The sequence below is a fragment of the Drosophila nasuta genome, chromosome X, assembly GCF_023558535.2.
Source record: "Drosophila nasuta strain 15112-1781.00 chromosome X, ASM2355853v1, whole genome shotgun sequence".
Lineage (NCBI taxonomy): Eukaryota > Metazoa > Arthropoda > Insecta > Diptera > Drosophilidae > Drosophila > Drosophila nasuta.
In genome coordinates, this window is record NC_083459.1 from 11,331,880 (window position 1) to 11,352,017 (window position 20,138).

At 41.9% G+C, this 20,138-nt stretch overlaps 2 protein-coding genes across 2 annotated transcripts in view; one reads left to right on the forward strand and one right to left on the reverse strand.

Annotated features, from left to right (window-relative positions):
- LOC132795781 (netrin-B) overlaps positions 1-14,916 on the reverse strand; it is a 72,725-nt gene extending 57,809 nt beyond the window's left edge. The window contains exon 1 of the mRNA XM_060806667.1: positions 12,103-14,916. Coding sequence (XP_060662650.1) covers positions 12,103-13,762 — 1,660 coding nt within the window. The 5' untranslated portion in view covers positions 13,763-14,916. The remainder of the gene's footprint in view (positions 1-12,102) is intronic.
- Positions 14,917-17,897: 2,981 nt separating this feature from the next.
- On the forward strand, positions 17,898-19,411 carry LOC132796642 (uncharacterized). The gene is made up of 2 exons (XM_060807887.1): positions 17,898-17,979; positions 18,072-19,411. Exon 2 carries the CDS (start codon positions 18,110-18,112, stop codon positions 19,307-19,309), a length of 1,200 nt encoding a protein of 399 aa, XP_060663870.1. The 5' UTR covers positions 17,898-17,979; positions 18,072-18,109; the 3' UTR covers positions 19,310-19,411.
- The last annotated feature ends 727 nt before the right edge of the window (positions 19,412-20,138 follow it).

Genomic DNA, 20,138 nt, shown 5'->3' on the forward strand with positions numbered 1-20,138 from the left:
ATTCTGCAGCGTTTTCCTTTTGCTTTCCGCTTTCATTTGCCGTTGTCGGTTACGTATTTTGTTGTTGTTGCTGTTGTTGTTTTCATTTGGCATTGTTTTGCTTTATTTTTGTTTTGTCGGTTTGCTGTTTTCCTTGTTTTTTTCTCTCTCCTCTTTTTTTTTTTGGTTGGTTGTCTTTGCCGAGGCGAGGCGCCTCAAAGGAGCGATGCGCCGCAATCCGCAGTCCGCAATCCACAATCCACAATCCCGCAGTCCGTGGCACTTCTGAATGAGGTTGCAATGACTTCGCTGTCTTCGCTGACCGACTTTTCGATGCTCTCGATGTGGCAGGTGGCAGGTGGCAGCTGCTGCTGCGGTTGCCATTCGATGAGTGATGAGTGATGAGTGTATTCACATGCCAACAAATATTTGCGTTTGTTTGCGTGTGTGTTTATTCAACACATTCTGACACTTTAACACTTACACGAGTGCACTCGCATTCATATTCATGAATGTATTCATATTCATTTGAATGAATATACTGCGTATTTGTTTGTTTTCAGCTGTTTAAGTGCTTCCTTTCGTTCTAACACTAATGAATACATTCGAATATGAGTGTATTCACCAACACTCATTTGATATTCATAAATATGACTATATGAGTACATTGAAATTTAGCTCTTATTTACCTCTACCTCAATTAGTTTGGTGTGAATACTCATGAGTGTATTCGAATATACATTGAAATACCCAACTAGATACATAGTCATAAGCACTCATAGAAGAAGTCATATTTATGAGTATATTGAAATTCAGCTCTTATTTACCTCTACCTCAATTAGTTTGGTGTGAATACTCATGAGTGTATTCGAATATACATTGAAATACCCAACTAGATACATAGTCATAAGCACTCATAGAAGAAGTCATATTTATGAATATCAAATGAGTGTTGGTGAATACACTCATTTGATATTCATAAATATGACTATATGAGTATATTGAAATTCAGCTCTTATTTATCTACCTCAATTAGTTTGGTGTGAATACTCATGAGTGTATTCGAATATACATTGAAATACTCAACTAGATACATAGTCATAAGCACTCATAGAAGAAGTCATATTTATGAATATCAAATGAGTGTTGGTGAATACACTCATTTGATATTCATAAATATGACTATATGAGTATATTGAAATTCAGCTCTTATTTATCTACCTCAATTAGTTTGGTGTGAATACTCATGAGTGTATACGAATATACATTGAAATACCCAACTACATAGTCGTAAGCACTCATAGCTAGGTAAAGTAGGTAGACTCATGAGTGTATCCGAATGTGAGTGTATTCAAAAATTATAATCACTTAATATACATAAATATCCATATTTAGTGCCTAACAGAGTAAATACCCAATAGTATTCAATTGCTATTCAGAGGCAAAACTCATGAGTGTATTCGAATATGATGGAGTACTCAAATAATATATAGTTAAATAGCACATAATCATAATATACTAATTTGTTCTGTACCTCATGATGTGAATACTCAACTGTATTCGTTTACTTATCGTCTGACATATATGAATATGCTTAGAATATTTCTTTGAGGAGAAATATTCATACCACCTGCACTCATAATTATTCATAGATCGATGTGCACAATCTTTGTGTGTGTGTTGTGTGAGTGTATTCGCATATTCGTTGTGTCTGTCCATTCACATTTTACGAGTACATTTTACATTTTTCTCCTTGTACTCTCTTGTAGTTGTTTTCGCCTCCTCTCTTTTTATGTTTCACTTCTTCTTCTTCTACTATTTTTTTTGTCTGTTTGCATTGAGCTGTGCAAATTAAATTGCAAATGTGTCTTGCTCACACTCACACACACACACACACACACACATCCATTTACTCACTTGCACTCACTCGTTTCATTCATCGCATCTAAAATCCATGCAAACGACGCCGCCGCTGCTGCTGCTGCTGCCGCTGCCGCAGCAACAACCAAGAACCAACAACCGACAACAGCAGCAACAACAACTATGCACTCACACACACACACTCACATACTCACACTCGCATTCACATTCACTCACACACAGATTGCAGTTGTTTTTTGCTGGTTTTGTTTCATTGTGCGCTATCCTTTTACTTATGCCTTGTGCCCCTGCCATTTGTGTGTGAGACTGTGAGTGTATTCGTGAGTACATGTGTGTGAGTGTGTGCTTAGCTGCAAATTGCAATTAGTGTTGACTTATGTTGAAGTCATCGTGCACCAGTTTCTGTTCATCCCTCCCCCCTCCCCATCAATGTCGTTTCTCCTCTTCCGTTCCCTCTCTCACTCTCTCACTCTCTTCTCGCTCTTTCTCTACATTGACACTACAATTCTCCCACATTTGTGCCTCACGCCTGTAATTGCTGTTGCTTTCGTTGCTCTTGTTGTAGTAATTATTGTTCTTGTTGCTTTTCGACGCCATCGCTGCAATGTGTCCATAAAAAGGCATTTGAGGTTGCAGCCAAGTGCAGTTAACTAACTCCAAAGCACTTGGTCATCCAAGCGATAGCCAAAGGGCACAGTTGGAGAGAAAAAACCGAGAGTGACAGAGATAGAGAGAGAAAGAGAGAGAGATTGCTAAACGGAGAGCTTTACCAATTGTCTGGCAACGACTTAAAATCAATGCCAAATCTCAATCCTTAACCTCAGGCTGAGCCAAAGAAACAACCAGGCAAGGAAAAATGCTGCATTCACTTAGACTGCGAGATACCCTATACTAAGTAATGAGTTAGTCGCTATTGCTGTTCAAAATAATAATAAATATATAGCATATGGAAATAACTTTCATAATAAAACAATGACATTGTTCTTGCTCTATAACTGTTTAATAAATTTATTATTAGACATTAGACAAATAATGTGGAAATAAAAGTAAAGTGAAGTCAAGTGAGAATAATAGAAACAAAGTTCATAACAATTTTCAATAGCATGCTAGTTAAATTGAATTCCATTTAAAGAGTTTCTTGGCTAATAAATGTTAAATCGAAATGATGTAAAATGATTGTCTAAATAATTTCTGTTTAATTTTAGAGTTTACCAAATTTAATTATTGTTGCAATGTAGATAGATAAATAAATAAAATGAATATATATTTTTAAAAATTATCATGATATTTGATTGCTAAATAGGAAGCTACGCCGTGAATTTCAACTCACTAGCTCTTTTAGTTCCCAAGATATACCCGTTTAAACTAACAGTCAGACGGGCAGACGGATTGAATTTTTGCATAGAAGAAGAAGAGCTGTGTGCCTAGTAGATATTGAAAGCAAGTGGCGGCATTTTAATTGTTGCTTTGTTCTATGCCGATGCCAAAGAACTGCAGCAAGAACAACAACTGTGATTACATTGCTAAAGAATCGTATATTGCGAGTAGAGAAATAAATGTTGCTTAGTTGGTTGCTTAGTCAGTTGCTTGGCTGTCTAGTCGGTTAGTTAGTTGGGCAGCCGCAGCAAAAAACCTCATTTAAAAGCAATTTTCATTGCTTTCCACCAGCTATGGCATGGTCACAGAGGGGAGTAAGGGAACAAGGGAGAAGGGAGAAGGGAGAAGGGGGAAGTGGGAGGGAAAGGGGAAGGGGAAGGTGTACAACTACTACAAATCGAAAGCTCGTTTACAATGTTGAACCTTCTCTCGCCTTTTAGCATAACTTGCAGTGTCTAGTGTCGCCCCCTCCCCTCCTGCTGCTTTCTCACACCAAGTTACTCCACACTCCCTCCACACCCGTCTCCACCCAACAACACCTTCCCCCCCCTCTCCATGCTTGTTGTTGTTGTTGCGCTTGGCGCAGCCACAAAATGTTTTCAAATTCACATAAATTAAAGGCACGGAAAAACTATTAAAGCGTTTGTCGTGCCCTTAGTAAGTGTGTGTATACGAGCATGTGTGTGTGAGTGTGTATACGTGTATGTGTATGTGTGTGTGTGTGTTGGTTAATGAAGAAAAATAGATGAGTGTTTGAGGTGAGCAACGGCAGCAGCAGCCGAAATGTGCTTAAAACATTTTATGTCTCTTTGCCTCTAGTCAAAGAGCGAGTGTGTGTGTGTGTGTGTGAGTGTGCAAGTGTGCGTGTGTGTAAGCTACTGTATCTGCCCTCAGCCCAGACACTTCTTCAGTCTGCGCTCTAAGCAGCGGGGTGCCCAACAAGGGGGGAGATAGAGAAGGGAGTCACTCATTTGTGTGCTCGCTTTGATGGCCTTTTTGCTGGCTGTCTTTAGCTGTTTCTCCCCACTGTACGTGTATGTGTGTGTGTTGTTTTTGTTAATAAGTTGCAGCGATTTGTCGCCTGTCTGTTGCTCGACCCCAACACATGAACACGCACACATGTAAAAAGAGTGTTAATTACTTCCAATTGGAATTTTGGTTAGTTTATAATTTGCCATGCCCATTTTTAATGGGCGACAAATTGATGGGCTCTTTTAACAAAACACTTTATGCTGCCATCGCCATCGCCAACGGCAACGGCAACGCTATTGCTGGCGGGGATTAAGGCGTCCAAAGAGGGGAAGGGGTGGCACCACAGTGTGGCAGCTGTTGCTGCCGCTTTTGCCACAGCGCTTTGCTATTTGAAGCCATTTGAATTGCGTGTGGTCAGCTGGGTCAGCCGAGTACAGAATTAGAGAGGCAACAGAGAGAGAGAGAGAGAGAGCAAGAGGAAGAGCAAGGGGGGAGGAGGACAGCTTGCTAGATTGCCAAGCTAAAAGGCAGTTAAAAACTGCGGCACGTAGCCATTGGCAATGGACGCGCGAAAGCGTAGCGATGACTGCGAATGAAAAGCCAGGCAAATAAAAGGCGGCCAAAAAGGGCTAAAGTGCGGCACAGACCACACTCTGAGTGGTAGGGGGGAAGGGGAAGGGGAAGGGGCAATGAAAGCACAGATTCGATTACACTGAGAGAGAGCGAAGTGCTTAAGAGCAGGTATTGAGCGGGGCAGCAACCGCAAAATCATGCGGTTGTGTTAGCTTCAATGCAGCACCGACAACAACTACAACAACTTGCAACAGCAACTTGCAACAACAAGAGCAGCAGCAGCAGCCAAGCTTTTGCAGATTCCGTTTCCGTTTCAGTTTTATTTTGGTTTTTTGTTTCACTTTTTTTGCTTCTTTTCCACTTTGGGGTTTTTACGATTTGCTTTGACTTTGGGCTTTTCCGTGCCACATCGATGGGGTGTGGGAGGGGGGAAAAAGTGTCAGGTGGCAGTGTTGGGTGTCGTTGCACTTCATTGAGCCGTGCAAGTGTTAAAAGTGTAGCAAATTGCGTGGTTTTTATGCCACTGCGCTGCATCAAATGATGTTGCCCAAAAGGCAGCGTGGGAACCTCGCAAACTACAAGCCACACAAAAATAGAGAGAGAGAGAGAGAAAGAGATAGAGAGAGATGGCAACTATTATTAAGAACTTCCTTTTTTGAACACTTTTAGCCACACAATTATCTTTCGAATATCAAACAATCTCTAAATACATTCCATTATCTGTGTGCGATTTCAACTTTTATCTTGAAATCTTTTCCTAAAGATAAACCTGAATTCTTATGGATATGATACTAATTGTATAACATAATATATTATATTAATATAACATCCTAAATTTCTACTTCAACATTTCCTTAATGAAAACCTTATTTTAAATGAATTTTTGAACTGCTGAATTTGAATTTCGTTTCATGGAAATGTCTGCTATACATATGAAATGATATTTAATATCGCATGCTGAATTTCTTCTTTAAGCCTGAAGAAAGAAAATACTATGCTTAACTTTATCAATTAAGCTGCAGATGTGGCTTATGGATGGAATACTATAAAATGTAACTTTCTATAAATATCTTTAATATTCTATGATATAATGTTAAGAATATACCAGATTAATATAAAGAAATAAGTAATACAAAAATATAAGAAAAGTTATATTTGGTATATTAATATACAACCACATTCAAAATATACCATAGAGCACAAAATATACCAGATTGTCAACCAAAGCACTTCAATTAAAATGAAATACATTTTTCAAAATCGTTAATTTCAAACACTTGCTTAAATTGTTCATTCAAATTTAGTTCGCGATTACTTTAAATAATGCTTAGGAATATTTACAAATAAATTGTAGTTAATTTTATCCACATTACGTTGAATTTCTCACTCTCCTCCCGTTTGACTTCTCAGTGCTCAGTTTTCGCATCGTGCTTCGCTTTGCCCACGCCCAAAAAAGGTTGAGAAAGAAGGCGGGAGGTTTGTCTTTAATTAAAATGGCTTTTGTAGTTGGCATTTGTGGCATCGCATAGCTGTGCTTTCAACTTGAATTCCTTGCATTCTTTGGCCATATAGCGAAAACAAATCACATCCATAATCATATCCCTTTTGCAGTTCCCTCAGCAGCATTCCCAAAACTCAAACCCAAACTCAAAGACACACAACAAAACGCAAATTAAGTACAGTCTCTTCATCGAGTCGAGTTCAGACTGAAGTTGAATTAAGTCGAGTCCTGTACTCTCGTTCTCTCTCTCTCTTTCTCTGTGCTCAAAGGACACTCATTATGCATTCCCTATCTCAATTTCTCGCTCTCTTTTCTTTCTCTCTCCTCTGCTGAATAGTTTTTTTTAGCGACGAGCGTTGCTATTTTTTAAATAAGCAACTTTTTTGCATACTTTCAGGCGCGCCGCCAACAACACACACTACAACAAAGTGTGGCAGCTTCCGCCTCCCTCACAACTCTCCGGCAACATGGCAACATTTTTTCACATCGCTATCGCCTGCAACGTCGCCTCTCCGCCCCCGTCCCCAAAACCACATTGTTGCGGTTGTGGAATAAAGTGTTGCATTTTGTTTTCTGTTCCAAGCGATTCGCTCGCAACTCGATCCCAACCGAGCTTCCTCCTCCTCCCCAACACCCCTCCCCCTACATAACCACCCCCTCTTCAGGCAGACATATGAGCCGCAATGATTCTTGTTGCATATGTGCAACAACTTAACTGCCACTCGCTAGTTGATAGCCATTGTAACAGTTTCTGTTGCTGTTGCTGTTGCTGTCTGTTGCCTGAGCAATGGTCGCCGTTAGTTCGCGCAATTTGTTGCAAGTCAGGCGGATGGTAGAGTCCTCCTCCTGTTATTGTTATTGTTGTCCTTCGTCGCTGGTCCTGGTCGCTCGATGTGGGCAAGCAAAATGCGCACAGCTGTCGGGATTAACCGAGAGATTGCAATGTAAACGCAGCGAATTAGTCCAGGCCAACAACAACCCAGGCAACCAAATGGGAAAAAATAAACCCTGAACCCGCCGCCGCCACCGCCGCACCCCTCACAAAGTCCTTCCACCCCCGATGGATGCGCATGTTACATGGAAAATCACACACAAATAAATGTAATAAAGAAATAAAACTCTCAATGGCCGGAGACAATAGACAATAGCCTTTGGCCAACTTCAATTTAGTCTCCATTTCCATTTCCATTTCCACTTCCACATTTCCATCAGCATTGCGATTGCGATTGCGATGGCGATTGCAGCCGCTGCCAAAAACTCAAACTCAAACTCAAACTGAAACTGAAACTGAAAATTTAACAGATGGTGCGCATTAGATGCGCTTCACTCGGCCCCAGAGACCAAGTAAACCAAGCAAATACAGCAGCCAAGAGACCCGCGAGCCACTGCGACAAACGTACCCCAAGCTGTGTCTGCCACACACACACACACACACACACACACACACTCCCCAAAGCCCTTCGCACACTCATCCACTCAGAGGGCAGGCAGTGGACCAGAAGTGATTCAGCTGCGGCCAAATCCAGGTGAGCACAACAATAACAACAACAACAACAACAGATATAAGGAAAGTATAAAGAATGTGCGCAAACTAATTGACCTCATTGAAAAAAAAAAAATACAGGGGCGAAACTTGAAGCAGAAGTCACAGAGAATCAATTTCAATGCACCGTGTATAAATACAATATGTATTATTTAGATAATTGCAACTGCAGTTAAGTGCACATTTAAGATAATTGCATACCTCATTAAAGCGAAAAGATACGAAACTTTAAAGTCACAGAGAATCAATTTCAATGCACCGTGTATAAATACAATACATTCTGGATAATTGCAACTGCAGTTAAGTGCACATTTAAGATAATTGCATACCTCATTAAAACGAAAATATACGAACCTTTAAAGCAGAAGTAACAGGGAATCAATTTCAATGCACAGTGTATAAATACAATACATTCTGGATAATTGCAACTGCACTTAAGATAATTGCAAACCACATTAAAACGAAAATATACGAAACTTTAAAGCAGAAGTAGCAGAATATTATTCTCAGTAGGACTCTGCGTAAAATACAGTTTAATGCTGATAGCTGCAGCTGCATTAATGCGCACATTTAGGGTAATTGCATATATCATTAACAAAGCAATACTTTCAAATTGAAATACAGTATATATAGTATACGAGTATTATAGAGAAAAAAGGACAGCAAGCTTAAAAGTCATTATAATTGAAACAGTTGCAGTTAAACGCACAATCGATGTTTAATGATGCTATTTATTCGCCTACTACAAATACACTGCATAGCCGATTTGAAAATGTTCTTTTAACAGTAACACCTTATTGGCTAATGTAAAATAATATAAATAAAGCCAAATATATATTTTTTTCATCTTAAAACACACATTGCAGTTAAGTGCATTGACATTATGTGCTCTAAATTTTCGCATACTTTTAAACTCTACGATATATTTCTCAATATAAAATTGAGTTTATGATGCAACTTATAAAATCAACAAATTTTAGCAAACAAAAGAACACAATAAACTCCAATAAGAATCAATTAAATTTTGCGCACTTTGGCACCACTGTGCGAGCATTCCCGTTAAAGTGAATGGGTCACCGTTACCGTGTTGCCGTAGCCGAAATCGAAACAAATTGCTGGCGAATAAAGCAAATCTAAATATTAATGTGCGACTCAATGAGTTGGAAGCGGGTCGCGTCGCATCGCATCGTATTTAGGGGCTTTGGGTTGAGTTGGGCTCTGCTTCTTCCTCTTCTTCTTCGTCTTCCTCTTCTTCTTCTGTTTTTGGGGTAGGCCTCGCGATAAGCCAGACGAGGAATTCAGGTAAAAGAGAAGCAAGTCGCGGCTGCCCCCGTGGATTTCCAATTCCTTTTTCAATATTTACTCTTTTTTCTGTTTTTTTGGTGTGGCGTAAATCTTGCAAAAAGCTTGCACAGGCAACCAGTTGGTCAGTTGGCAACTGGCAACTGGCGACTGGGAGCGGGTAATGGATGACTGAGAGAACAGAGGGAGAAACGGGGGAAAGACGTCGCTTGGAATTTCGCTCAACATAAATATTTTTATCACTTGCCTTTGGCCCCGGCGCTTGAAGTTTGTTTGTTTCCGTTTCGTTTCGCGTCTTTTTTATTCATTTTGGTTTTGTTTTTTGTTGCTTGTTGTTTGGCTGCTGTTGTCCCATGCCATCATGGCCATGCATTTGAAATGAAAGAACGGATCCGGATGCGGACGCGGATGAGGATGAGGATAAGGATACGGATGAGGATGTGGATTCACTGGGCAAGTGGCTGTGAAATCCGCCTCCCCACTCTGCCTTCTCCTCAAGGCGCTAAAACTAATTCAAATTAAAGCCCTTAAGCTGAGCACAAAAGCGCGGCGACTTATGCGTTAAATTAATTTTGGAATGAAGCGGACGAAGACGACGATGAAGACGCTAAGATGCGATGCTGTTGCTAGATAAAAAGGAAGATGCTAGATGGATGGGATAAAAACGGCATAAAAGTTGAAACTGAAATTGAAATTGATTGAAAGTCGAGGCGAAACACGAAACACGAAACAATTGCTGAGCGCGCTCTTTATGTTAAATCAATTCTCAAGAGAATCAGTTTCTGACCTAATCTGCAGTGCAAACTAGTAGAAACATTTGCCACCCTAGACGAACAGCTTCTAGGTCATTCCCCAGAAAAAGTTGCCCAGGAGATTTGTCCATAAGCCATAAATTAGCCGAGACTGAGACTGAGGCTGAGACTGCGGCAACGTTGACGTTAACGTTGACCTTCGACCGTGTTTTGCGCTGGGCCCGTTACCGTTATGGGGTTGACCCGGAGTTGGAGACGGAGACGGAGCTAGAGGATGAGGATGAGGATGAAGACTCGCCCGCTGCGCATTTGTTTCTTTGATTAATTCTAGACGGGGCGACGGCCCACAAAAAGTTAATCGTTAGTAATTTATGACTCTCTATGGAGAGACAGAGTTGGAGTTGGAGTTGGAGTTGGAGTTCCGAGTCGAAGTTGAGGTGACAGCTAGTGAAGGTGGGAGGGTAGAAGAAGTAGTTGCAAGGTGCGGACAGCAGAGAACACAAATAATTGGCGTGTTTGCCAGCACAGTCGAAGACTGGAGACGAAGACAAAGATGATGATGATTGCATAAATGACCCGCTGACTTTGACAACAAATATGCCAAATGGAGATGGGGGAGGTACAAGGTAAAGAGATCGATTCAGCTCAGTTTGCTCTCGACTGCCATCGATTGGATTGCCTTACTCTCTCTCTCTCTCTCTCTCTCTCTCTCTCTCTCTCTCTCTCTCTATCTCTCATCCTTTTCCATTTCCCACTTGCCAACTCCCAACATTTCGCATTTCGCATTTACCATTTACTCAGCCATTCACTCGAGGCATTCAAATGCGCCGTCCAAGTGTTGAATAAAACACCAAAAATGCAAAGAGAAGAATGTCGATGACGTCGTCGCTGTTGTTGTTGCTTTTGCTTTTGCTGGCATTGGCCATGGCAATGGAAATGGCAATGGAAATGGAAGTGGAAATGGCATTGGGTATGATGGCAATCCAATGCTAGATGCATTGCATTGCTGGCGAGTTCATTGCGCTCTAGGAGTGCGAAGCCAGGCGACCATCGTCATCATCTCGACCATCTCGACACTCCTCGACTATCGACTCTGGACTATCGAGGAGTGTGCCACACAATGGCCGCAATTGAAAACGCCACTCGATGGGGCAGGCCAACACAGTGCATCTGACTGTCCGACTGTCCAACTGTCCAACCGAATGCCGTTTACTCCTATGCCAGCAATGTTCTCAGTTATCTGACTCTGCGAGGGTCGCTTCAGCGATGCTTCACCTCTAATCTTCTTTGCATTACAACAAAATATTAAGAAAAAGTAACAGCATTAATAAATTCAGCCTGCTTTCGTCACTTAAGAAATACAGTTGAAATTGTTGAACAGTTTTCAAAAATTACATAATTTTCGATTGAGAGAAATTCATTCTTGAATATGCTTGTAAACATATGTTATTATTCAAATTTCTTACAGCACAAATGCTGAAATTGATTTTGAAGTCCAGGCTCTGTCTGAGATTTTGATCAGGATAATCGATATAGTTCAATATATATAAGAAAAAATGTATATGTGTGTTATATCAAAATTATTAATATAGTGAATGGATTCAAGAGCTTTTCCCTAATATTTGTTGTAATTGAATATTGATATTAATAAAATGAAGTCTAGTATATTGGAATGTATTTAATTTTCATATCAAAACATTCTTTTGGGTCTAAATACTTTCGAATAACCTATTTACATTAGAATTCAATGATTATTTTATTTTTTTCTTAAATACTTGGGAATAACACACAATGTACTATAGAATAGATTCTTAAATCCAATTTTCACTTTATAATCGTATTTAGCGGAATATTCATTCAGTATTCACTATTGAATTTGTTATAAGAAAATTTGATGTTCTGAATACTTTGAAATAACATACTCGATGGCAAACATTATTGAAATCAAGTGTTCACTTTAGGATTGTTATAACAAAATATTCTTATCGGAAATTCGTATTTGATAAAACTACTTTCGAATATAATAATATATAAAAGAGAACTCAATATGCCACAAAATATTTGCTTAGCTCTAAGCGATATTCTGGAATTCTGCAACGTTCTCGAACTGCCCTCGCTTCTAGAAGTTTATTGAGTCTAGATGCCACATGGTAAATGGCATATGTGCTATATAACATAGTAGTAGAGTAATATAGTGGGCTACAAGGGCAATGGGTACTCACTCTTGCACTCGTTGGCATCGTTGTCGGTGGCACGTCCCCAGGGTCGATCGAAGTAGAAGGGTTTGCATCGCTCGCACTCTGGTCCGGCGGTGTTGTGCTTGCAGGCGCAAGTCATCGCCAGCTTGGCGTTCAGCTGGAGGGAACCGGAGCTCCCGCTGCTGCTGCTGCTGCTGCGTCCGAAGTGAGTGTGCAGCGAGCTGGTCATGTCATCGTCCTGGCCATCGTCAGCATCGCCGCCGACGACGTGAAGGGAGCCGCTGCTCAGGCTCGATGTGGTGGCCACACACTCGGAGGCGTGACCGTTGCACTTGCAACGTCCGCCGACGGCAAAGTCCGAAACGGCATAATGCTGCGACACGGACAAAAGTTGCTGCATGGAGACGGAGCCTGAACCAGAGACGGACCCGGAGCCGGAAACGGAACCGGAGGCACCTGGCGAACCCGACTGAGCTGAGGCAGCGACAACCTCCGCTGTGGCCTGCTGCAAGGAGGAAGTTTTGCTGGCCGGCGATGTCTTGAGCGGCACACTCGCGGCTGGAGACGGAGTACTGGCCAGCAGCTTGCCCTGATAGTGCTTCTCGTAGGCGCTGCTCTTATGCTTGGACTGACGCTTACTGGTCGTCGTCTCGCCATCGTTGGCATAGTCCATATGCAGTTCGTCGTCGAGTTCGAGATGCTTCTTGGGCTCCTCGTACTCCTCGTGATCGTAGCCAGCGCTGTCGTTGTCGTGCAAATTGTAATCATACTCATCCTGCTCCTCCAGCTCATGACCGTCGAGCTCCTCATCATCGTCGTCCTCCTCCTGGCTACCGGTCATCTCATCACTGAAGCTATTCGCATTCCCCTTGCCCTTGGCACGCTCCCGACTCAGCAGCAGCTGCGGCGGCAACTCGAGTCGATGGAAGACCACACGTATGTCGGTGGCCGTCACCCAATCCTGCAGCACCAACGAGGCATCCAAATCATTGGCCGACGGTCGTCCCTCGAGTGTATTGAAGGCGAATCTCTGGGCAGCGCCGCCGCCCGCGGTTCCATCATGCTGTGAGTTCATGCAACGTGCCTCCTGCTCGTTGAATTTGCTAATCTTGGCCCGATCCGCACGGCCGTAGAACTTCTGGCACTGCGAGCTGTAGAACTGAAACGGTTGCCAGGTCTGTCCAAAGTCCGAGCTCTTGTATATGGCCAGGGAGTCGGGACGCGGTGACTTGGGGCAGAAGGACAGCGAAATGTAGGTCAGTTCGTACTTCTTGCCCAGCGACAACGTGAGCGTCACATTGTCCGGCGGTGCGTTGTCCGGATCGTGGGGCACATTGACGCTGCCCGAGCGCCAGCAGGTCACATTGCTGGGATTGTTGAGATCGGTGAGAGCGGCGGCGCCATAGCGATGCTCTAGTTTATCGCAGACGCGACACTCGCCCGCCGAGCCATCGCGTTGCAGCTCACAGAAGCGTTCCGGCTGCTGGGCACCGCAGACGCTCGAGGCCTGGACGGGATTGCCGTAGGCGGCGTTCACAAAGCTGGGCAAGCATTTGCGGGGTTTGCCCTCGAAGTAGCACGGATCGTTGGCGTTGATGTTGATGGCTTCGATCTGGGGCAGGACGAGGGCGAGGGCGAGGACGAGGGCCAGGGATGCGAGCAGCGTGCTCAGTGGCAGCCTCATCTTGCAGCAGTTGAGAGTGGACTTCAATGTGGGATGTGAGTGGATTTCAAATGGGTTTGAAATCAGGATTTCAATTGTATATCAATTATTGTTTGATTTTTATTTTCAGTGATTTCAATTCGAATTTCAATATATGTAGATTTAAATTGGTTCACTAGTTTTGCGTTTCTTTGTGTCTCTATCACTCGCGAGGATCAATCGACGAACGGTATTTGGACAAGCACACAAAAACAAAAACAACAAAAAACACGCTGATGCTCACGCTACACGCAGAGCAGAGTAAGCAAAGCAAAACACGCGACACGCGCGGCGGCGGCGTCACTAAGTCTGGCACGGCGGCCACATGCAACAGCTGCCGCTTTGATTTCCGATTTCAATTTGTTTTTTTTTTATTTATTTTTATGGTCGGTTTTCTTGTTCTCTCTCTCACACTCTCTTCTGTACTGTTCTGTTCTGTTCACTTGCTCTGAATTGTATTTGGTTTGTGGTTTATTCGATTCGCTTTCAGGGGGTAAGAGAGACCGATGCGATTGGCGATGCAACTCGGTCAACGGCCAGCGTTGTTCTGTTCGCTACGCGTTCACGCTGTTTCACACACGCCGTTCACATTCACATTCACGTTCACGTTCACGTCCTCGACGTCGACGTCGCGTATCCTGCGAGGCGAGGCGACAACAACAGACGACAAGCGAGCCCAACTAACTGTGATGTATGTCGGATGTTGCCTTTGCCTTTGCCTGCTTCCCAATTGTGTTGAGTTTCTTCGTTTTTGCGCTTCGGTTCGCCACAGACTGAGTCTCTCTCTATATGTATGTGTGTGTATTTCGCTTCGTTTCGACCTCGACCAATTTCACCACTGCATGTTGCGGAGGCTGGTCGCAAATGTTGCTACACCCAAAACACCAAAAAAAAAAATGCCAACAAATTTTTGTTCGGCACACACATACACTCTCGCACACAATTACAACGCGCGCGTGGGCTGCTGAGTGTCGAACACGAACACGAGCGAGCACGAGCACGAGCACCAAGAGCTAACTAAGCAACACACACAGATATGCACGCATACAGTGACACTTTCGATTCGTTTGTCGTTCGTTTGGTCGTTCGTAGCTCGCTTGCTTTGCTTGCGTCGGCTTCGTTGTTCACCTGGCAAACGTTTGTCCGTTACTAAACAGCCGCAGCATCTCGTGCCGGTCGCTTGCCGGCTGATGTTGCTTTTGCTGCGCTGCCCTCACTGCTGCTGTTGCTTTCGTCCGTTGCTTGTGGGTTGTAACTCGCGCTCTCTTTGTCGCCCTCTCGCTCTCACTGGCTTAGTGCTTGTGCACGGCGATGTTGGTGTTGCTAACACTTCTACGAACTGCACTGTGGGCAATGTAACAAACAAATGCAAGCCAAAATTTATGTATTTGCATTGTTATCACACATTATTATCAAAATACATCTATTTAATATACATTGTGATGTACTTATTTATGTATTTACATTGTTATCACACCTTGTTATCAAAATAAACAATCTAGTTATTATACATTCTGATGTACTTAACTCTGGTTTCATCCCACTTATTTTGTTTACCAACATTTTTTTGACCTTACAATGTGCACTATCTACACAATAACTGAAAACTGGAGGATTAATGACATGGATAATATTATTTGATTTTATATAACATAATATAGTAATTTAACTAGTAGGTTTTCCATTATCACAATTTACTATATTTATTATCATGTACACATCGTTTGTATTATACACTTATAGCTCAACTTTTAAATTATTTAATCGCTATAATATGTACAAAGTTGAAAACTTCGCGGTAAAGTAATAAGAAAAATTGGTATTTATTTTGTCTAAAATTTAATTCTAGGGTTCAGCCAAAGAAACCGCATATATTATTAGTGCACTTACATTTTTAAGCAAAATATTTTTAAATACACTCGACATATCTTTGATCAACTCGATGTCAAAGTTCATTTTCTAAAATTTAAAATTTAATGTAAATGTCTTTGCAACTTCTGTGAGTCATTTTTTCACGTTTATCGAATGACAAAGTACAAATTACAAAGTAAATTAAAATTGATTCAAGTAAATTTATGTCATATTAAGCTATTTATTTGTCGAATTGTAAAAAGTATTTAAAAAATTTCCTAGTGTTCCTAGTGTTGATTACATATAATTCGAATTTTAAAAATACTTAATTTGCTGCTCGTTCCACTGTGCGCACACTGTGGATATAGGCTTTGTGGATGCTGCTGCTTGGCAACATTAGGTGAATGAAGTGGTTGCTGCTCGCATGTTGCCAGCAACATGTCATGTTGCAGAACATTTGTAAGGCTTTTAGCAACCTGCCCAAAACCTGACGCCCCAGCACTTTTAATTAGTTGCGTGTGGCACAGGAAATACAAAGTTGTTTTTAGCAATCCACACACACTTGGCACCTTTATATGTATGTTATGTATGTATTTATTTACTATGTATGTATGTGCGATTATGAATATACGTAAATGACAGACAATGACAGTCCATTTATGCGCGAGTCTTTGCCATAACCTCAATTCGCGAGTCGAAATCAAAACTTCCGCTGTCATGATTTCAATACATTTCATTCACAATGCAAAACGCCAACAAAATATGCTCAGTCAGACATTGACGCAGACGCAGCGACGCCGCGACGCCTGCGCGCAGTTCTCTTGTGTTGTGTTTCCTGCTAATGCCTGCAGTCGAGCCGACGGCATGCTCCACTAAGGCAACCCTCCGCAACACGTTGCTCCCTCACTCTCGCTCTCCAACTACAACTCTTTGTGCTCACTCACTCACTCTCTCTCGATTTTGCTCTCCTTGTCTTTGTAGTGTCATCTGCAATTTGTAAGGCCGCATTACGCGCTGTCCCCCTCACACTCTTCTCCTTGTGCTTCGCATTCATTTATCGCTTGTTACCTTTCGTAAGCTGGGAACGTGCCCGAAAAAAAACTCATGCGAGAAGCTTCCGTTTGACTGACCAACGGTTTTTCCCCAGCCTCTCCCTCTCTGCGCTCTCCTTTTCATTCCCACTAAATGGAATCACTTGCTCCTGACCATTGTTGGTGTTGTTGCTGCTGTTGCTGTTGTTTTTGGAGCCCCTTTTTGATTTATTGTTTTTGACATTTTGTGCGTCGTCTGCGCTCATTTCTTGGTTTCAGTTGCGTTTCAAGTGGTTGGCAACAATTCGGCTCGTTATGTTTTATTTATAACGGATTTGTAGCTGCCTTCGGCTTTGTCATGGCATTTTTTCTTCTTCTCTTATTCTCTTCTTCTTTGTTTATAAATATTTACAAGAGCAGACAAAGACGTGCATAGTTGATTCTCTTTCTCACTCTTTCTCCGTCTCCTGCCTAAATATGAAGCATATTTGACCTGTGCTGTGACGTTTTGAGTTGGGTTCGAATTTCGGTCTTACAAATGGAATTTTCATTTCATTTGCCAGTTGAGATCCCTGACAACAACTTTCCGTTTCAGTTTTGTGGAGCGTGCAACTCCAATCTTGCAACACTCGCAGAGTTTTTGGCCTCGTTTACGAGCTGGCAAAATTGGCAGCTCGCTTCTTTGACGGCTGCGGGCCACATCCCAAAAAAACCAAAAATGAAAAAACTCCAATGTGCAACGGGAGCAGCAGCTGCTGCAACGTCTAATTATGACGCCAGCTCCAAGAGCGAGATGGTGCCGCTAGATGCAAGTGCAACTTGCAACTTGTGGTGGGCGTGGCACTCTCAAGCGCTGCACTTGACTGATGATTATGCTTATGATACTCGCTGTCATGAACACGTCTCCAACTCTGTGGCTGTGGATGTTGCTGTGGCAACTAGTGAAATGCGCCTTGAATTTTGGGGGCGTGCCTCTTGGACCATTTGGTCAGAGTTTGGAGCCGTTTGTCAAATCAAAAACTACAGTTAACTGCGCATATTTTTTTTATGGAGCCTCACAATATGTATAACGAACGCCTCTCTCTGCGATTCTCATAAAATGCAAGTGCAGCTCAACTGCGAAAATAATTTAAATTGAAATTTACATTTAGTATCGATCTTTTTATAGTCTAAATATAGAGCAGAGACAGTATAGAAGTTTATCTTAATACAGCTACTTGGATCTCAACTTGAATACAGAATTATACAGCTAAAAAACAAATCTCAATTGAGTCGTCCACGACATATTCATAAATACGGGATACAACAACTGTAAAAGTAAAGTATTCATATCAATTTTTAACTTTTTTACCGACTTCAAACCTCATTTTATATTAACTAGATAAATTTTTGGTTCCAAATTTCCGCAGCACTCTTCACTCGCCACTTTCCACAAACACTTTTCAAAATGAATACCAAAGAGTTCGTAGTGATGCCAACATCATATGGCAAGATGACCAAGAGCCAGGAGATCATTCAGAGCAGAGCTCTCGACTTGCTCAACATGATACACAACACAAGTGGATCGAGTACTCAGAGCGATCCTTCGTTCGACGGGAACGAGAACAACTTCGAGTTGCCGCTGCTGTTCAACACACACATACTCGACTTTAGCAAGGACAATGCGCTGATCTTTGGCGGTCGTTGTGTGATCAGCGTCGATCGCATTTCGCCGCTTAAGGTATCGCGACGCATCCTGAAGCCGCAGTTGACTAGCGATGGCTACTTTCGACCCAATCCCGAGCGCATCGTGCAGCGTCTGTTTGGGCTCCTCGACTTGCGGCATCTCCTCTTGCTGATCACGCCAACGATCGCGGTGCGGCGCCAGGCCAACGAGCATGTGTTGCACGGCTTTGAGGTGGCCACGCAGCTGCACTTGGGCGTCACCATACTGACGAGCAAGGAGCGCGAGCTCATCGAACTCCAGCACAATGCTCGCAACTATGCGCTGATCTTCTGCTCGGGATACATCGATCTCGAGGATCTGTATCTCAAAACACCAATCAAGGATCAGATCTTTAATGTGTTGCACCAAAAACCCAGCAAAGCGGTTTGTGTCTCCAACGGCGAGAATCGGTTCATCCTCCACTATCGTTGCTGTGCCGAAGAGCGAGCTATGACCCTTGTCCAGCCAAGGGAATTATCTGCTGCATACCTCTCGTCTAGTTCAGCCTCAAGCAGCAACTGTTTACGACAGATTGGAGGTGCCGTAGAGATTCCCCCGCCAGTGGAGGACAAGCCCAAGAAGAAACGCAAGTTGGTAAAGCGCTTGAAACAAAAGAAAACTTCTGCGTCTTCTCAGAGCAAGGTTCCCAGGAAGAAGCCGAAGAAGCTGCCCGAGAAGACCGAACTCAACTTCTCCTTCTCTCCTCTGGATCGCAGCGAATCCAAACACTCTGAAGTGTCAACCTTAAAGAAGCGAAAGCTCAAGCTGAAGCCGAAGTCGATGCGCATTGCTCCTCTGTCCAACGGCTTAAGTCCCACCGAAAGAAAGCAACATGCCGAACAGTTTGATAAGGAGAAACTTCGTCTCTTAGAGCGCAAATGGAATGGCTTCGGGAACAGCAACTCCAAGCGTCGCGACATCTTGACCAGCAAGCGTCCCTAATTGAATGGAATCGAATGGAAAACGTCTTCCTGGTGAACTGCACTCGATGTTACTTACACAAATTTGTTTATCGCATTGATTAAAAATTGATTTTACTTGCAACATGTAATTATTATTTTGCATTCCTGATTTTAAACTTGATTTAATTTTAAATGTCGGTCAAATAGCCAAATTCAACTAGCAATTTTCGAATTTCCAGTCTCTGAATAGAATGAAGTAATACATATGTTATTATGTGGTTTGAAATTGTCATATTCAAAACTATAAACATATCTTTTATCAATGACAACATTATTAAGACAATAGCAAAAAAAAGGGAACACCATGTTACGTATAAGATATAAGAAAGGGAAAGAAGTTTAAAAAACCGATGTTAACATCACTTGTTATTGGATTTTTTTAACAGTTGTTTAAAAATTTCACCCAGTTCTTTTCTGCCACTTTAAATATGACGAAATATAAAAAATACTGTGACTGTATATGGTATATTTTTTAGGCTAAGGTATATTTTGATGTGTTTCATATCAACTATATTTTATTTGGCATATATATTAGTATATATGTTCACAATGTATATATGTTCACAATGTTAGTCAGTAAAGTGTTTTCTATTTGTCCAACGTGACATTAATTTCAATGTTTAAAATTCAAATAATTATACTTATTAATACAAAAATAATAAAGAAAATGTATGTATTTCACCTACAGTACATTTAAACAATTTTTAAATAAATTTATCATAAAGTTCCGAATTTCAAACAAACATTTTTTGAATTAATCTCTTAATAAAAAAGAAAATGAAATAGAAAAAAACAAAATTCAAATAAAG